Here is a 17171-nt window from a genome sequence, read left to right as displayed (position 1 = left end):
CTCCGCCTCTCGAGGCGTTCCGGAGGCGCCTTCGCTCCCAGCCTGCAGCACGCCCGCCGGGGCGGCCTGCCCGGAAGGCGGAAGTGTGGAGGCTTCCGTTCGGCGTGATCTGTTTGAGGCCTGTGAGGCTGCGAATTTTCTCAGGTGAGTTCGGTTCCTTCTGGGCATGGGACTTGGAACTCGCTTCCGCCGCCTATGAAGATTCTCGTCTCGAGCCCTCTCCCACTCTGGGCCAAGTTTGAACCCAGTCCCGAAACCCAGACCTTCCTGGGCGAGGATCTCCGGGGTAAATACGCATACACCTCCCTTATGGTTCCGTGCTGCTCACGTTAACCCCGTACTTCGGGGTTTTTCTTGCAGCCCTTCTAGTCCAGCCCCTCACCTAGCTTGGGTTGTTGTAGACAAGGGCCCAGAGTGAGTTTGTGATTGCTAGCGTCCAAAAACGTTACTCAGTTATTGTGTATTTCATCCATTCCACAAACAACTCGCCTTTAATGTGTGCAAAGCCCCACCCACTGAGGGATCCAACGGTGAACAAGACCTGCTTAACTTCTGATGTCATGAAGTCTATAGGCGTCGGAGGTGACACAACACTACCAGTTTTGGATTGTAACGTATTAAAAAGGAAATAAATGGATGATGTGATCGAGAATAAAGGGAAGGGGCTTACGAAAGTCAGGGAAACCCTCCCTGAGGTAGCAAAGTTTAAGCTTAAGTGGAGTGAGCCTTAAGAAGAGCAGTTCCCAAGCGTGGGAACGGCAAATGTAAAGGTACTGAGGTGGACATAGTTTAGACTATGATGTAGTTGAAGTTTGGAGGGGCTTGCGGAGAGTGCGTTGAAACAATTGAACAAGCAGGAGTCCAATGATAAATGACCTTGTAAGTCTTCAATATACGAGGGGGGAAGTCATTAAAGAGTTCTTGAAAAAAAGCTAACATATTCTAAGCTTTTAAAAGCTGACACTGACCCCCTTTGGGTTGAGACTGGGTCTGGAGCTAAAGGTTGGAGAGAAAAGAGTGGAAATAGGGAGACAAGGTTAGAATAGCTAGGTTGGCTTGAGGGGTGGATATTGAGTACTGGGGTAGGGGAAAGGGTAGGTTTGGGGGAAATTCAGATTAAATTCAGAGACGACCTTTATATAAAACATTTTGTAATTTGTAAACAATATAAATATAAGATGATAATGCTTATTGCATTTCTAGGGAAATTAAATTTCTTTCTTCTAAGGAAACTCAGAAAATTTGTAGAATTGGCTTGGTTTATAGTGTGCTACTGACAATCAGGAGATTTGATTTGGTGTTGTCTCTTGTTATTTATTGGCTGTCCATGCCTTGTTGATACAGTGTGAAGAATTTTACCTTCCCTTTGTTGGATGTTTGTAGAGATGCTTATCAGCCTTGTTTTCAAAACATATGCTTTTTTGTTGACTTTCCAGGTAAAACATGGCTAAAAGCTTACGGAGTAAGTGGAAAAGGAAGATGCGTGCTGAAAAGAGAAAAAAGAATGCCCCAAAGGAGCTCAGTAGACTTAAAAGTATTCTCAAAGTAGATAGTGATGTTTTAATGAAAGATGTTCAAGAGATTGCAACCGTATTGGTACCCACATATTGCCAAGAGAAAATGCAGTGTGTGGTGAAAGAGGAAAAAGGTGAGTTCTATTCTTTGAAGACCTATTAGTACTACTTGAGAATCTATGCTGAACTATTTTAAAGCCAGAGGCATGTTTTGGATTGTTTAGGGTAGGCCTTTGGTTCTTGTATAGTAGCCTGATTGCCTCCAGGAGGGACATAACTACAGCAATAGATAAACCTAGACACACCCAGATAAAGGGTACATAATTCAGCCAGAGTCTAGGCAGGATAAAAGGACATCTTCATTTTACCCTTTGCTAGTTCTCGTTCCCATTTTGTGAGTCCTATGCCCTTACATTATTTTCCTGAAAATCACAGGGTTTCACTGTAAATTTTGAAAGGTTTGAAGAACCACTTTGTTTTCATTATAGTGTAAAGTTTGATGATGTAAAGTAAAGATGATGCTGGTTTCAGCAGGAGAAAAGGCTTATTGGTTTTTCATATCCTAAGGCACAAGTTTGGCAGCAAAGTAGAATAAGCACTCATAACACCCAGGCTCTTAAAATAGAAGAATATTTATTTTCTGTCCTGTGATCAAGGAAGAGAGTAGCATTCATCAACTTTCCAATCCTAGAAATTTACTTTCCCATTCTTCAAAATGATCATTATTTTCTCTTTTCATTCCATCCCTCTGTTACTTCACATAAAGCTTTTTACCTCAACTTTGAGAAATAGGAGAAACCAACAGAAATACTTTTCATCTTCCCATTTTTCAAGTCTGTAAGCTTTGACTATTTGGCAGCCACAGGGTGTATCCAAGGCTTTCTTCTCTTTAGCCCATCTCTGCCCTCACAAGCCTGCTGCTGCTTACTCCACCTCTCCTAAGCTAGAAGTGGGCAGTCTCTTCATTAGACAGCCATTCCTAATAAGTTCATTTGCTTCTAATTGTGCATTTCTTATTTAGCTCAAGGAAGCACTTAACCTGAGAAATGTTTTTATAACTACATGCTCAGAACTATAAACTTATCCCTAATGCAATAAAAGTTTCTCAGTGACTTAAGAGATGGTGTCCTTAGTTATTCACAAATGCTTTGTATGTCTTTCACGGTTGTAGTAATGTGGCAGCATCTTTCAGATTCCATTGAATATGCTGTAAGGAGTGTTCAGAGTGTTAGTTGAAGAGGATTCCATAAATAAGGGATTTGTTTTCTTTTGTAGTGTCAGACCTTCAGCTCTGACATTCTCAGTGAAGTCGGATTGTTTCACAGGCTTGTTTTTTTTTTTCATTTCATGAGTTAATAGTTTTTCTACTTTTTTATTCAGATGACATGAAAATGGAGACTGATATTAAGAGAAACAAAAAGAGTCTTCTAGACCAGCATGGACAATACCCAGTATGGATGAACCAGAGGCAAAGAAAAAGACTGAAGGCAAAGCGAGAGAAAGGGAAGGGGAAAGGCAAAGCAAAAGCAGCTAAGGCAGCAAAGGGTTTGGCCTGGTAGACTCAAAGAAACATGAAAAATGACACACTGGACAGATGTTTGATTAGAATATATACATCGATTTCACTTTGCATTTTGTTTTCCTGTTTGTTTCTATATTTTAACTTGGCCCTTTTCTTCAATTCAAACCCATCATTCTCCTTAATTTGTAATGGGAACTTAAATAAACCGTTTTCTTCCATGAATGAAAGCTAAATTGTTATTTTAATTGGATGCTCTCAAAAATCCAGATGTTACCACATGTTTTATTAATAGTTTGCCAAAGGACTGCTAATACAAAGTACCAGAAAAATGTTAGCTTTTATAATGGGATTTATTTGGGGGTAAATCTTGAATGTATTTTAATGTGATTTTTTCTCAATATATTCATTGGTTAGCTCACTGGAAAGTAGTGTATAATTTTAAATTTGAATTTCTCAAAAGCTAAGAGAAGTAAGTTGAGTAACATGTCATTCATTACGTTTTTCTCTTTTGGTACAGTTATGAATAACAAATAGCATTTGTGAGAAAAAGTGAAGTAAAAAGTTACTGACATTATCCAGTTAAGGCATTGACAATATTGACCTAAATATACTACCTAAATTGTATACCCCTTTTTTTTAAACTATGGAAATAGTCTACATTAGTGATGTTACAGACCTTATTTAAATTTATTTAAATTTGGGCAACATTGTCAGGTTTTTTTCATGCTTGTTTTTCATTAAGGTGAAGTTAAAAGACCAATACCAAGGTTATGTTCAAGTTTTCTGTGGCTGATAACTGTCTAAAATAAGTCCAGTGGTAGTAACTTGGAGCGGTTTCACTCAAGGCCTCTTGATAAAATTAGGATGTTCACCAAGTTTGACCAGTCATGAAGGTTGTCTAGTTGCGATTTAACTTAAAAGTTAACAAAATAAAAATCAAAACACCACTACCGAAATCTCATTTGAGTTCCTGAACTGCACTGCCAGGAAGTCTTCCCACCCCCAAATTTTGGCAGGGAATTTAGATGCACATTCCTCCGTTAAAAGTTAATTACTCTGTGGTCGCTTTATTTCTAAAGATTATAAATTGAGAAATATAGTTCTTTAATCTTTTTAAATTATCTCATTTTTTTGCAATGTCATCTTTTAACTCATGTTTCCAGAGAGTACTGTTAAACCACCAGATGGAGCTCAAGCTAAGCAACAAGTCATTCTTGTAATCAGCCTTAGTAGACTAATTTGCATTAGGAATTAGATCTAACGTTTTATTTTTGTTTTAAAAGAAATTAAATTTAAAATACCATTTAAGAATAATTGATATTGCATTCATTTATACATTGCTTGCTGTGTGTCAGGACTTGGCCTAAATTATTCAATCCTAAACTGTTTTTTAAAAGATTTATTTATTTATTTCTTCCCCCTCCCTCCATTGTCTGCTCTCTGTGTCTTCTTCTGTGTCTGCTTGTATTCTCATTAGGCGACTCTGGGAACTGATCCTGGGACCTTCCAGAGTGGGAGAGGTGATCATTCTCTTGCACCACCTCAGCTTCCTGGTCTGCTGCATCTCTTATTGTCTCTCCTCTGTGTCTCTTTTTGATGTGTCATCTTGCTGTGCCAGCACTCATGCATGGGGCAGCACTCCTGCGTGGGGCAGTACCCCTGCGCAGAGCAGCTCTCAGCACGGGCCAGCACTCCACATGGGCCAGCTTGCCTTCAACAGGAGGCCCTGGGTATCAAACCCTGGACCTTCTATATGGTAGATGGGAGCCCAGTTGCTTGAGTCACATCCACTTCCCTAAACCTAAACTATTTAACAGTAAAATATTAACTCATTTAATCCTCAGCAATCCTTTGAGTTAAGTACTAATATCTCTCTTTTCACATGAGGAAACTGAGTCACACGGACCATATTGCTAAAACTGGGATTCAAGTTCAGGCATTTGGCTACAGAGCTTATGCTCTTAGAATGTTTTTCTGCTTCTTAAGGATGTGCAAACTTTTCCTAAGAGTGATTTTAAGGTAAGATACCTCCTTATGATTCAGTCCATGATAGATTTGGGTTCATAGAAGCTAAGGATCAGAAAAGAGATTTCAGTAGAGAAATGATACAGAACCGTCCTCAACTTTCTAGGCCTAAACTGAACTAGAGTTCCCTAGATGACATTCCCTTAGGAATGATCTGTCCCAGTCTTAAAGGGCAGTGTGTTACCCGTGATCAGGGGTGCCTAAGCCACAAATAAAGGACAAACATGAACCACAGTTGAAGCTAAGTTAGAATGCAGTAGTGGTTTTGATCACATCTTTTTTTTAAATGTCACATTGATGTAGAAAAATTTCTCCGCACTATTTCACATGTTTACTGAAATAATTTTGCAGCAGTATATTTGTGCTTATTAGGAAATTTGGATTTTTTTTCAAAATTTGGATCTACATATATATTTAGGAGTTGGAAAAGAAAAAAAATAAGTAGCTCTGAATGACATTCATAGATCTGAAATGGACTGGTGGTGATAGTGAGAAGTAGGTGTAGTTTAGATGAGTGAAATGCCAGCCACAAAATTAAAAATTGGGAAGAATTTAAAGATATCCCAAGGAAATATCAAGTTTATAAATACAATTGAGATGCAGATGTTAGGCTATTGGCTAAGTTTAGGATTAATAGCTAAGTGACTAACTTCTCACCCCACCTGGTAAAGTGATTCAAATCCATGCGAGGCACAAAATATATTTCTGGTTCCCTGTATTTGCCAATGTATAAAAACACCATTGCAGCGCACACGTATACTATTTTTATAAGGATATGTTGAGAGGGAGGGTGTTAAGTACTCTTGCTGGGTCAAAGTCCACTCTGCTGTCCCCAGGATCCTGTCCTGCAGCTAGAAGGGCTAGGGCCAGTTTTGGGACTTCCTAAAAAAAGGTCATGTCTTTTGCATCTATTTTATAACAAGGGAAAAATATATAACATGATGTCAAATAAAATGCTGTAGTAAAGCAATAAAAACACAATGGCCAACATTTAGAAATACTATGTGCCAGGGACTGTGCTAAGCGCTTTACATGCATTTATGTAATCCCTAAAGAACAATCCCACAGCATCAATACTCCTGTTATCCTTACCTCAGATTAGGAAACAGCTTTGAAGAGGTAAGTAAACTTACCCAAAGTCATATATAGTGGAGCAGGACAGTCTCAGAGTATCAGATATCTTTAATGGGAAGCTACAGAGAGACAGACTTTGATTCCATCCAAGGAAGAATTTTCTAACCAAGGTGTTGGAAGGTAGAATGGGCAACCTTGGGAGTACTACCCTGTCAAGCTAAAACTGGTCAGTCACTTGACTGGAATGTAGCAGAATGGATTCAAACACTGTACTTGAAATTTGAGTTGAAAGCTATTAAAGTCCTTTCCAGCTGAGCAATGCCTTGTAGGAAGCTGTGACTTCTGAAATGTATGGACCTTATTTTGCTCTTACACCTCTTTTGGTGCTACATGAACATAGATTTAAGTATCCTTTTGGTGAAAGTAACAAAATCTGAAATCTTAAATTTGTTGGTTAAGACTGGTATATATTCCACTAAATTCCACTTTAAAGTATGGAAAAACGTTATAAACATCTGCTTTAAACAATGAATGGAGTTCTTCAAATTTTAATTTAAAGAATGGCATCATTTTATAATACATTTAAGTTTGTAATATCCAGAATGTATTTAACTTCCTAAAGCGACGAATTGTCTTGGCATTATGCTATCTTATGAAACACTTTCTCACTCTCACATTGTGTCTTTGTAGTTTTCAATATCAGCAAAACCTTTAAATGGTCTTAGTTGGGTGTTGTGTATCATTGTACAGTAACGGCTAGGACATATGGTATTTCTGATCCGTGTAATAAAGTACATTTGTCATGTATCTTGTGATCTGCATACCTTTCAGCTGTTACTTCATAAATCTGTTCCATCGGAAAACTGCTTTGTACAGCAATGGTTGAAGCTGCTTTTAATAAACTAATATTTTGTGTCTTTTATGTGTAATCAACAGGGAGTATTATAGACTTGTGCCTCTATGGAGAAACATTCCACTAAACTTTTCTCTTGACAATAATGGGAAAAAATTGCTTGGAAAAAGCACAGATGTTCAAGAACATATGTTGTTTGCTCCTAAAAGTCAGCCGAAGATCTTTTGTGTTGCTCTGGATTTGTTGTTGTTGTTGCTTAATGCTTTAGAGAAGAAACAGTTTGAGACACATGATAGGTGGAAGGCAGAGTTACAAAATTTCATTGAGACCAACACTGGTTTCTATTTACTAAAAGTTAAAATGCCTCATCTTGCTCACGCAAAGAGGTGATGTTGATGAGTAGAGATGTAGGCAGTTGGCCAAAGATTGGTCATTTCTTCAAGCTTCCCTTGCCAGACATAAGTTTCAGCCTTTGTTCTGTCCCTATTTTCAAATTAGCAGTGTCTTTGTAAAAGCAAGGTACTCAATAATACAGGTAAAAATGATTGCCCTTATGCCATTTTTCCTTTTCAGTTATGGATAGGGGCTGAAGTCTTTCTTGATGAGTCAGATCTCCACAGACGTGGAAATTGGTAATTGGATAAATTTAGGGGAAATTTTTCTGGGGAAATGTTTAAGAAAAGGGAACTATCTGTCTTAGGTGAAGTTGGTATGGAGGTCCTTTATAAGCCTATGAATCTTTTGAAAGAGTTGCCGTAAAGAAAATGGGAACCAGCTGTTCCAAATCTTCACTGAGGAAATGGGTTTTAACTCTAGCAGAAGGGATTTAGGTTAAATGTAAAGAAGAACTTCCTGAATCTGAGGGTTATTTAAAGCCAGATATACATTAAAAAGGGGCTGTTGAATTGTCTGTGGAGGAGAGAAAAGAAAGAAATGGATGGTGACAACAAGAGCAAGATGCCTACATATTTAAAATGGCATACATGCAATTCTGTCCACTGGTTCTGTGTCCTTTATTCTCAGGTTGTGAGGTTTCAAAGGTCAGACCTGAAGAGTATACTTTTGTCATTAAAAGCAAAGTGCTGTCTGGAGTTCCTTTTGGTTTAATTTTTACTTGAAGTGCAAAAGTGTGACCAATTGATAGGGAAGCTGACTATGGTTCATTTTCCACCCTTGTCATTGAAGACCTGTGCTGATATATGCACTGTACATGCTGGGCCGGGAAGGAATTTGAGCAATTTCTGGAAGGGAAAGTAATTGGTAGGCTGAAGCTGGGGATTGGGTACAGCTGCCATGTCCCTCCTAGGCATGTTCCAGCCAAGTATTTTGGCCAGGGAATCTCCCGCAAGACCATCAGATTGTAGATCAAACTTGGCACTTGGACTTCTTGGGAGCAGAGATTGAGAGGACAGAAAAACCCGATGCTTTCCTTTTTCTTCCCTCCTGACTGTCACCCCACTGTCCTCCTGCTCCAGCCCCCATTTTGTGCTATTTGCATCCCTTTAATTTTGGTCTTTCTCCTCCATTTTTTTTCTTGCATGTTACCTTTTCATTGTATTTTCGCAAATTAAAATTGAAAACTGTGGCTCAAGTATTCTTTAAATTAAAAACTGCGAGGCAAGCATTTTATATTTACTTCTTATGGGGGAAATTTTTAGTTTTTGGTTTTGTTTTGTTTTGTTTTGTTTTTGCTTCTAAATGCCCCAGTGTTTTTCTTTCTGGGCTTCTGACCATAGTAGGAATAGATTTCTTGTCTCTGCTGTTTCTGTTCATCACTGTGTTCTCTCCATTTGTACTTTCCTCTATTTACTCCGTTCAACGTTGGCCTCTTCTGTGTGGGTATTACTTTGATTTCCATTTTGGGCACAAATCACTGCCCATCCTCTGTTCTGTCATTACCTCCTCATTTGCTTTCCTCCTTTTGTTTCAGTCTTTCTACTTATGTTTTTCTCCTCCTCCTGTTCACCCTCACCTCCTAACCTTCACTGGATGCAATATGAATAGAAAATACTCTGTAAAACAGGGGAAGATAAATGTGCTGGTCATCTGTGTTTGTAAATAAAGTGTTTTTTTTTTTAACAAACCCGTTTTATTGCTACATAGTAATAAACATACAATTCATCCAAATTGTATGATCAGTGGTATTTGCCATAGTCACATAGTTGTGCGTTCATCACTGCAATCATTATTAGCATTTTAATTACTTCAGTAATAATAAACAAAAAACAGACAAACAAGAAAATTCCTCAACTCTCTGTCTATGCTTCCCCTACTGTATATGGATGCTGTTTCTGACTATTCTGTCCAAAGTGTATAATGAATGGCTTTTAGTATAATCACAATGTTGTACGTTCATTATCTCAAAAATGTTAGAACAGTTTCATGACTCCAAAAAGAAAGACTCCACGCCTCTTAGCATTCCATAAATAAAGTTTTATTGGAAGAGCCAGACCCATTTGTTCATGTTATTTTTGGCTGTTTTTGCACTATCAAGGCAGAGTTAAGTAGTTGTGACAGAGATCCCACTGTCTCAAAGCATCAAATATTTACTATCTGACCTTTTAAGAAAAAGTTTTCTGACTTCTGCTTTAAAATATTTATTAAATGCAACCTTTTATTCTTTATTTGGAAATGCAGGTGGGTTGGATCTATTTCATTTCTCCCATCCCTACTTATTGAAATTAAGTTTCATTTTACGTCTGTGAGTTCTTCCCAGTTTTTTCATTTGAAGGCAATGGTATCTAAAAGAAAAGAAAAGAAAACAAAACAAAACAATCAAGCTCACCCTCACTGAGTAGCAAGACAAGATGGGTGGCACCAAACGGTTGTTATGTGGTGTGTGTGTTTAGATGTTTTCCCCACCCCACCTCTGATGAGCTGCTTTTAATCTTTGGACAAAAAAAAAAAAGGAAGGAAGGGGGAGAGGGAGGGTGAGAGGAAGGGAGGGATGGAGGGAGGAAGGAAGGTTCCATTGTAAAGTTTTCATAAACCTCATAGCTAATTTTTCCTTTAAATCTACAAACCATTTTTTGGAAATGTTCGATGCTGGAGAAAAGACTGTATTTTAATTTAATGTGGCACCTAGAAAACTGGCACACGTAAAGGCATTCCAGTTTAGTTTGATTTGGTGGGTGGTCTAGCTGAAAATGTTTTACTCAAATACATTTACAGATTGGTTTCATTAAGATGAAATTAATAAGGACTAAAATAGCCATAGAATTTAGGAATGGAAAACATTTTAGAGATCACCTATTTTAACCCTGTACCTTTTTAACATTAAGATGAAGAAACTGAGTTCTCAACTTTCCCAAAATACTAGGAGTTTGTGGCAGAGTCCAGGAGCCCAGGTCTCTGCACTCTCAAACACATCTTTTTCTAAACCAGTAGGTGATGACATCTAGCCACACAAAAGGTAGAGTTCTGACTAATGTCAAGATTAACTCTCTCCTATTATTTCCCTTTATATAAAGAAAGGGGCTGCCAAATGAAACTTCGGTGTGTAACTAGTGGTCTTTTCTGCAAGTTTGCTTCTCAGGTGGTTAATAACCGAATCTTGCCCATGTGCCCCACAGGCATCATAACATCTTTCAGCTAAAACAACACCAACAACAAACCAGCCCACCTCTCCCCACCCCTTGTGCCTCTGAAAGAAGGCAAGATCTTACATCTTTTGTCTCTTCTCTCTACCTTCTAATTCATCCAGTGCAGTTGTCAATTTCATTTTGTTTTTATAATTTTTATTATTTTTCTCATATAAGTACTACGTATGTTGTAGAAAATTAGAAAACCTAGGAAAGTCTAAATGAAATAAAACATTCGTAATCCCACCACCCAGAGAATGTGTATATGTGTATATATTTGCACAATTGTCTCAACATTGTAAAGCCTCATAATAAGCATTCGTAACTTTATATCAGGATTTTTCCCATGCCACTGAAAATGCTTCAAAAGCATTGTTTGAAAAGTTCCCTCATATTCTGCCTTATGGATAAACTATAATTTTTCTTATTTACCTATTTTTGGATATATACATATTTTCCAAGATTTTTTCTTGCTATTAAAATGCCTCACTATAATATTATTGGCCTTGAATGTATATAAATCTAATCCTTATCTGCTTATATCCTTGTGGAGGAGTTCTGGAAGACTATAAACATTTTCTTAAAAAAAGATTCCTGACCCATATTGCCAAACTACTTTCCCCAAAGGTTGAAGCAATTAATAATCCTTCCAGGAGCGTGTGAGAGAGTTCCTGTCTGGAGCACACTTGAAGAACTGTGTTTAAGCCTTTTAAAACATTCCTTTCAATATGTCAGTCTCCTGCAAGGAAACTTCCTATGGCTGCAAGATCAAATCTAAGCTTCTTAGTGTACACTCTCCCATTTCTTCACTTCCAATTGATTTCTCAACCACTGCAATCTGGCATCTCCCCATCTGTCTGCCTGGAGGCTTCAAGGAAACAGGCCTGGAGTAAGTGTCAGGAAACAAGGGTTCAAATCTCAGCCCTGCTACTTCCTAGTATGTGACCTTAAGCTTGTAACTTAATTTCTGAGGCTGTTTCTTCTGCTTTAAAATGGAAATAATAGTCGACTTCCCACATACGAGGTTTTGAGTTTCAATCCCTAGCCCCAGTACCTCAAAAAAACAAACACCCCCCCCCCCAATATATATATGTAATAAACAGACCTTGATTTGTGAGGCTCCAGTGAGAAAGTGTACATGAGAAATGTTTTTAACCTGTAGAGCACAATGTAAACATTAGGCTGGCATTTTGTTATTGAGATTAGAGTAATAGTTATTGGTGCTGTCCACCAAATATATCTGATTCCTTTTAGGTCGAAGTTAGGATTTTACTTTCCCACCCCCTTCATTTTGCATGTGACCACATGAATTGCTTTGGCCAGTGCAATGTGAGTGGAAGTGTGTCACTTTCGGGCAGAAGCTTTTAAGAGGCCAGCCTTATTAGCCCTTCTCCCCTTCCCTCTGCCATGGTTGAAGGGCAAAGCTCTGACAACCTGGAGAAAGGACAACGACATGGAGAGAGCAATCCTTAGCCAACCGGTAATGGACCTGTATCTTGAGCAAGTTTGACCTAGTCTTTTTAAGCCCAGAGGTTTTGGGGTTATTATTGCACTTCAACCTAGTAGTAAAAGCCAAGTCACAGTCCTTTCTCCACAGCATTTAACATTATTGAAAGTTTTGAAACCCTCTCATCCTTTGACTTGGTGCACTAACACTTTTGGTTCTTCTCCTGCATCTCTAACAACTCAGTTTCCATTGCATTCTCTTCCTTCATTTTCCACTTAAATAGTGATATTAGCTGAATTTCCAATCTCATCATTTCATTCTGGCATATGCTTCCATTTGTCAACCTTGCTGTGGTAGTTTGGAGCTATGTACCTCAGAAAAACATGTTCTTAAACTTAACCCATTCCTCTGGGTGTAAACCCAGTGTAAGCAGGACCTTCTGATGAGGTAACTTCAGTTAAGATGGGGCCAACCCAAGCAGCATGGATCTTAATCCTGTTATTGGAGACCTTTATAAACAGAAGGAAAGTCAGACAGAGAGAGTGAAAGCCACGGGAAGCAAGAAGCTAAAGGCCAATAGAACCTGGAAGAGAAGGGAGAGGCCAGGAGAAATGACCAGGTTTATTGCCATCCGACCGGGGAACCCAGCACCAAGGATCACCGGCCGCCAACCCCAGAACACCTGTCCTTGGGAGTAAAGCATCACTTTGATTACTCCTTGATTTGGACTTTCTCTTAGCCTCAAAACTGCGAACTGATAAATTCCTGTTCTTTTAGCCAACCCATTGCATGATATTTGCTTGGGCAGCCAAGGAAACTAAAATACTTGTCTCTCACAGCTTTGAGTATTACCTCTCTTTAACCCTGTATATTTTTTAAAAGGCTTCCAGTTTGAAGGTCACTGGTCTATCCTTTTTCTGTGTCTTGAAGACAGGGACTCTAGGCTGCAACCAGACTGACAGCTGGCTCTTCCACTTAAGTAGCTTTGAAAGACTTAACCTCTATGTGCCTCAGTTTCCACATAATTGTGGAAAATTTAGTCCTCACTGCATAGGTTATAAGGATTAAATATGAAAACACAGGTAAAAGTGCTTCCAGCACACGATATGCTTACTATAACTGGTGGTGGTGGTGATGCTGTTACATGTCTTCTTCTCCCTCCCCAAGTTTTTTTAAAAAGATTAATTAATTAATTAATTTCTCTCCCCTCCCCCACCCCGATTGTCTGTTCACTGTGTCTATTTGCTGTGTCTTCTTTTTTTGTAGGCTTCTGTTGTTGTCAGTGGCACGGGAATCTGTGTTTCTTTTTGTTGCATCATCTTGCTGTGTCAGCTCTCTGTGTGGGCGGCGCCATTCCTGGGCAGGCTGCACTTTCTTTCACGCTGGGCGGCTCTCCTTACGGGGAGCACTCCTTGCACGTGGGGTTCGCCTACGCGGGGGACACCCCTGCATGGCAGGGCACTCCTTGCGTGCATCAGCACTGCGCGTGGGCCAGCTCCACATGGGTCAAGGAGGTCCGGGGTTTGAACCGCGGACCTCCCATATGGTAGACGAATGTCTTAACCACTGGGCCAAATCTGCCGCCCCTCCCCAAGTTCTACCTCCAGCTTTTTGTACAACAGGTTCTTAGAAGTAGAAGTCTCATAATAAATATTTGGTGTAGGTCTAATTTCACCGTGATGTCATATATCAGGAGTGAAAAATCCTCACCCTGAGGACATTTTGTTTGTAGAGTGTTTGTTTTATTTTTGGATAAAATGATTGCCTTGAGGTAGAGCAGACACTTATAAATTCTCGCAGTAATGCCACTCCCTAATATTTTAGGTAAGTGCTTGACTGGAGAGCATCTGCCATAGGCCAGTGAACGTGCTCTACTCTCACTCAGTGTTCTTTTTCTTCTGCACGCTCCAGGTCCCTCACTGTTTGGGCATCTCAGCTCCCACTGCCTTTTTCCCCTGAGAATATCTTAAGGCCCAGGATGGTGGCTCATCCACATTCCCCATTCTCTGACAACCCTCCCTTCTTGAAACTCCTCCCACCCCCCCACCCCCATCTGCCTCAAGGTCATGTACTGAGTGATAAAAATCTGGGGTGGGGTGGGGTGGGAAGGAGAAGAGGCAGGGCTCACAGACTTTATGGATGTGATAGTGATAGATTTTTATTTCCTTTTGCAAAAAATGTATGAATATTTTAATATTCTTGGTAAACAATTATAATCATGACGGAGGTTTCACATTTTTTGGTAGCTGATTTCATGTTTCTCAACACTTTGCAACTACTGCTAATATATTTTTTTCATTTTGAAAGTTGGTGGTGGGAGGTGCACAGAGCCCCCTCATTGCTTGAATTATGCTCACTTGTGACATCTATTATTTTGCTTGGTGGTTTTTTGGGAGTTGTGTATCTCATGACTTTGGCACTGTATTTTAAATTTCTTGAGGGCGGAAACCATTCTATGGTTTGGTACATCCAACATTAAGATCAGATAAACAGGGAAGTGGATGTGGCTCAACCAGTTGGGCACACATCTACCACATGGGAGGTCCTGGGTTTGGGTCCCAGTGCCTCCTAAAAGAAGACAAGCAGAAGCCACCCCAGCTGCAACAAGCTAGATGCTGCCCCTGCCACCAAAGAGCTAGACACCAACCCTGCCACAATGAGCAGATGCCACAAGCCAGCAGACACCACAGCCCACAGGGAGCAGATGTGGCTCAGGCCATTGGGCACTAGCCTCTTATGTGGGAGGTTCTGGGTTCAACTCCCAGTTCCTCCTGGAGAAGGCGAGCAGATAGATGGGAGAACCATCTGGGAGAAGGGGGAATAAATAAAATAAATGATTAAATCTTTTTAAAAAATCAAATAAAGAGCATACATTTCTTAAAGGACCTGATGCATATTTGGCACTCCTTAAAATGTTTCCTTTTACATTCCATTTCTCCCAACAACATCAACGCAATATTGTATAGAGAGTAGGCATGCCATAAGTAAGGTATGAATAATAATTTAATGATTTACTACTTAACAAATTGATTAGTCTATTGATTCCAGCTTTGCATGATGCCTGCTATTTTTTGTTGTTTACATTAGAATATTTGTAACCTATAATCACCATTAATGTTCACCTTCCCTTTTAACCATGGGAATTCTGTTTCAGATATATTAGTACTGATCTTCAGCTATAACATAAAGTTAACCATTTATACCAAGCCTGTAGATAGAAAAAAATTTCAGGGGCAGAGAGCATAGATTTTTTTCTTGCTCAATTTTATCCTTTTCTGTGGGACTGTGCTAGTTTGCATCATGGTTTGCATCATAAGATATTTTACTGCTTATTATAGTATCAACTCCCTGAGATTTACCAAGGACAAATGTGATCTTAATATTATATTGTATTTCATTTCACAGTTTCCTTTCATGACCTCGATAGTTATTTCTGGTTGCAATTCCGTTTCCTTTCTAAATGTGTTAATAAAATGCTTGCATTAAGGTTGGCTTGACTCCAGAATCTGATATGGTCATGCTTCAAGTAAGTGATAAAACTTGTGACAATATAGCACTTGGAGATCTTTGGATGCATCCTAAATACACAATTGGGGAAACTCTTCGTTCCTTATAGAGTTAAATTAAGGTCAGACCTGGTTTCCGACATGAAGTTCAGATGTATTGGCAGATCCCCATGCTTGCATTTATTATACTGTAATTTAGGGCTTAAAGAGTTATATCCAGTCCATCCCCAACATCTGGATAGTATTTATAACGATCACATTTGATCTTAATGTAATTTTGTTGGGGAATTCACTAGAATTCCTCTGTTGGCTACATTACAACTGAACATGAGATCTGCTAAAATATTATGAAAAAACGAGTGAATGTCCATAGAGAATATAAAATAGATAGATTTCATTCCCCACTCCCCCAGCCACTAACTCATCATGTTCATCTATCTGGGCTTCCTTGTCTCCATTGATAAAATGGGGGGTGATGCTTTAACAGCAGCAACATTTGTCAAGGGGTTTGAACTTTGGAAAGCAGAGCAGGCGCAAAAATCTTTCAAGGATGATTATTGTACACGTGCATCCACAGTGTCAGCGTCATAGACCCAACAGATATGGATGACATGGTTTTGATGGAGAGTTTTCCTTTCATTTTCATTTTGATTTAGATACTATTCCTTAGGGTTAGGAAAACATCATTTGGAAAGGAGAGCCGAAGGATTGGTTTTAACCACTTTGCCCCCATCAGTGGAAGCCCCAACAGAATCATGTTGAACCTTTTAATGGCTGTAAAGGGAGCCTTTAATTACGTGAGATTGAAAAGAGAGAGGGCACGTGGGCAGTTTGGCAATGCAGTTCCAGGACCTCCCAGCCCTGCCAGCGAGAAGATTATTAGCGTACTGCATGTAATTTATGCATGGCTGTGTACCCTTTCCGTGAAATAATTTTAACACTCAAAAAGAGACAGATGGGGAGAGAAAAAGACAGATAGGGAAGGACAGAGTCTATAACCGTTTTAGAGAGGAACAATTATTTCATTAAATCTAAAGAGCATATGTTTTTCTGATGTATAGCATATGCAAGTCTATGCAAATTATTTAATAGCAGCACACTCAGAGTAATTTCCATTTCCTTCCTAATTTGTGAGGGGAATATTCCTTTTAATCAGATTAGGTGACATCCTCCCCAAACTTTTGGGAGTTTCGACTCTATTTACCCTGCTTCACAGTTAGGGTAATTTGAAATAAAGCAATCAGTGGGCTCAAAAGAATGAAGCCAAACCTCATTTCTGTCCTTGAGATGAGGGGCTGGCAGGTTGTGTGAGCTCCTCCTCTCCTCTCTGCAGTACCCGAGACTTCCACCATGTCCAGTGACCAATCGCCTTTTTTGATGGCACCTATTTGGATCTGTTTCTCATCCACAGAACTTGCATGTGATGCTGCATTCCATTTGGCCTCCCCTGACTGTCACAATTTATGATGATGCCTCGAGCAATGATGGGAAGATGAATTCACACTCCTTAAAAACTTTTTCACCTGGGGAGGTCATGCACCCCTGAAGAGGTCTTTGCAATGGCCTGCAGGGTCCATACAGATCTGTCCTAGTGGTTCTGAGGTGTGGTGGTTTGGAGCTATGTACCCCAGAAAAAACCATGTTGTTAA

At 39.4% G+C, this 17171-nt stretch overlaps 1 protein-coding gene across 2 annotated transcripts; it reads left to right on the top strand.

Moving 5' to 3' along the window:
* Window positions 1-22: 22 nt before the first annotated feature.
* LLPH (LLP homolog, long-term synaptic facilitation factor) lies at window positions 23-7055 on the top strand. 2 transcript variants are annotated; one of them, XM_071218927.1, is made up of 3 exons: window positions 23-144; window positions 1437-1648; window positions 2895-7055. In XM_071218927.1, the coding sequence occupies exons 2-3, from the start codon at window positions 1444-1446 to the stop codon at window positions 3071-3073; spliced, it is 384 nt and encodes a 127-aa protein (XP_071075028.1). In that variant the 5' UTR covers window positions 23-144; window positions 1437-1443; the 3' UTR covers window positions 3074-7055. The 2 variants fall into 2 exon arrangements, with proteins under 2 accessions (XP_071075028.1, XP_071075029.1); XM_071218928.1 differs by lacking the exon at window positions 23-144 and adding an exon at window positions 167-286.
* Window positions 7056-17171: the final 10116 nt, after the last annotated feature.

Source organism: Dasypus novemcinctus, chromosome 12, assembly GCF_030445035.2.
Source record: "Dasypus novemcinctus isolate mDasNov1 chromosome 12, mDasNov1.1.hap2, whole genome shotgun sequence".
Taxonomy (NCBI): Eukaryota; Metazoa; Chordata; class Mammalia; order Cingulata; family Dasypodidae; genus Dasypus; species Dasypus novemcinctus.
This window is presented reverse-complemented; position numbering and strand designations above follow the sequence as displayed.

Coding starts and splice junctions, on each gene's coding strand:
- LLPH (XM_071218927.1), top strand. CDS start 1,444: ATGGCTAAAAGCTTACGGAGTAAGTGGAAAAGGAAGATGCGTGCTGAA. Junction 1,649..2,894: donor TGTGGTGAAAGAGGAAAAAG/GTGAGTTCTATT, acceptor TTTTTTATTCAG/ATGACATGAAAATGGAGACT.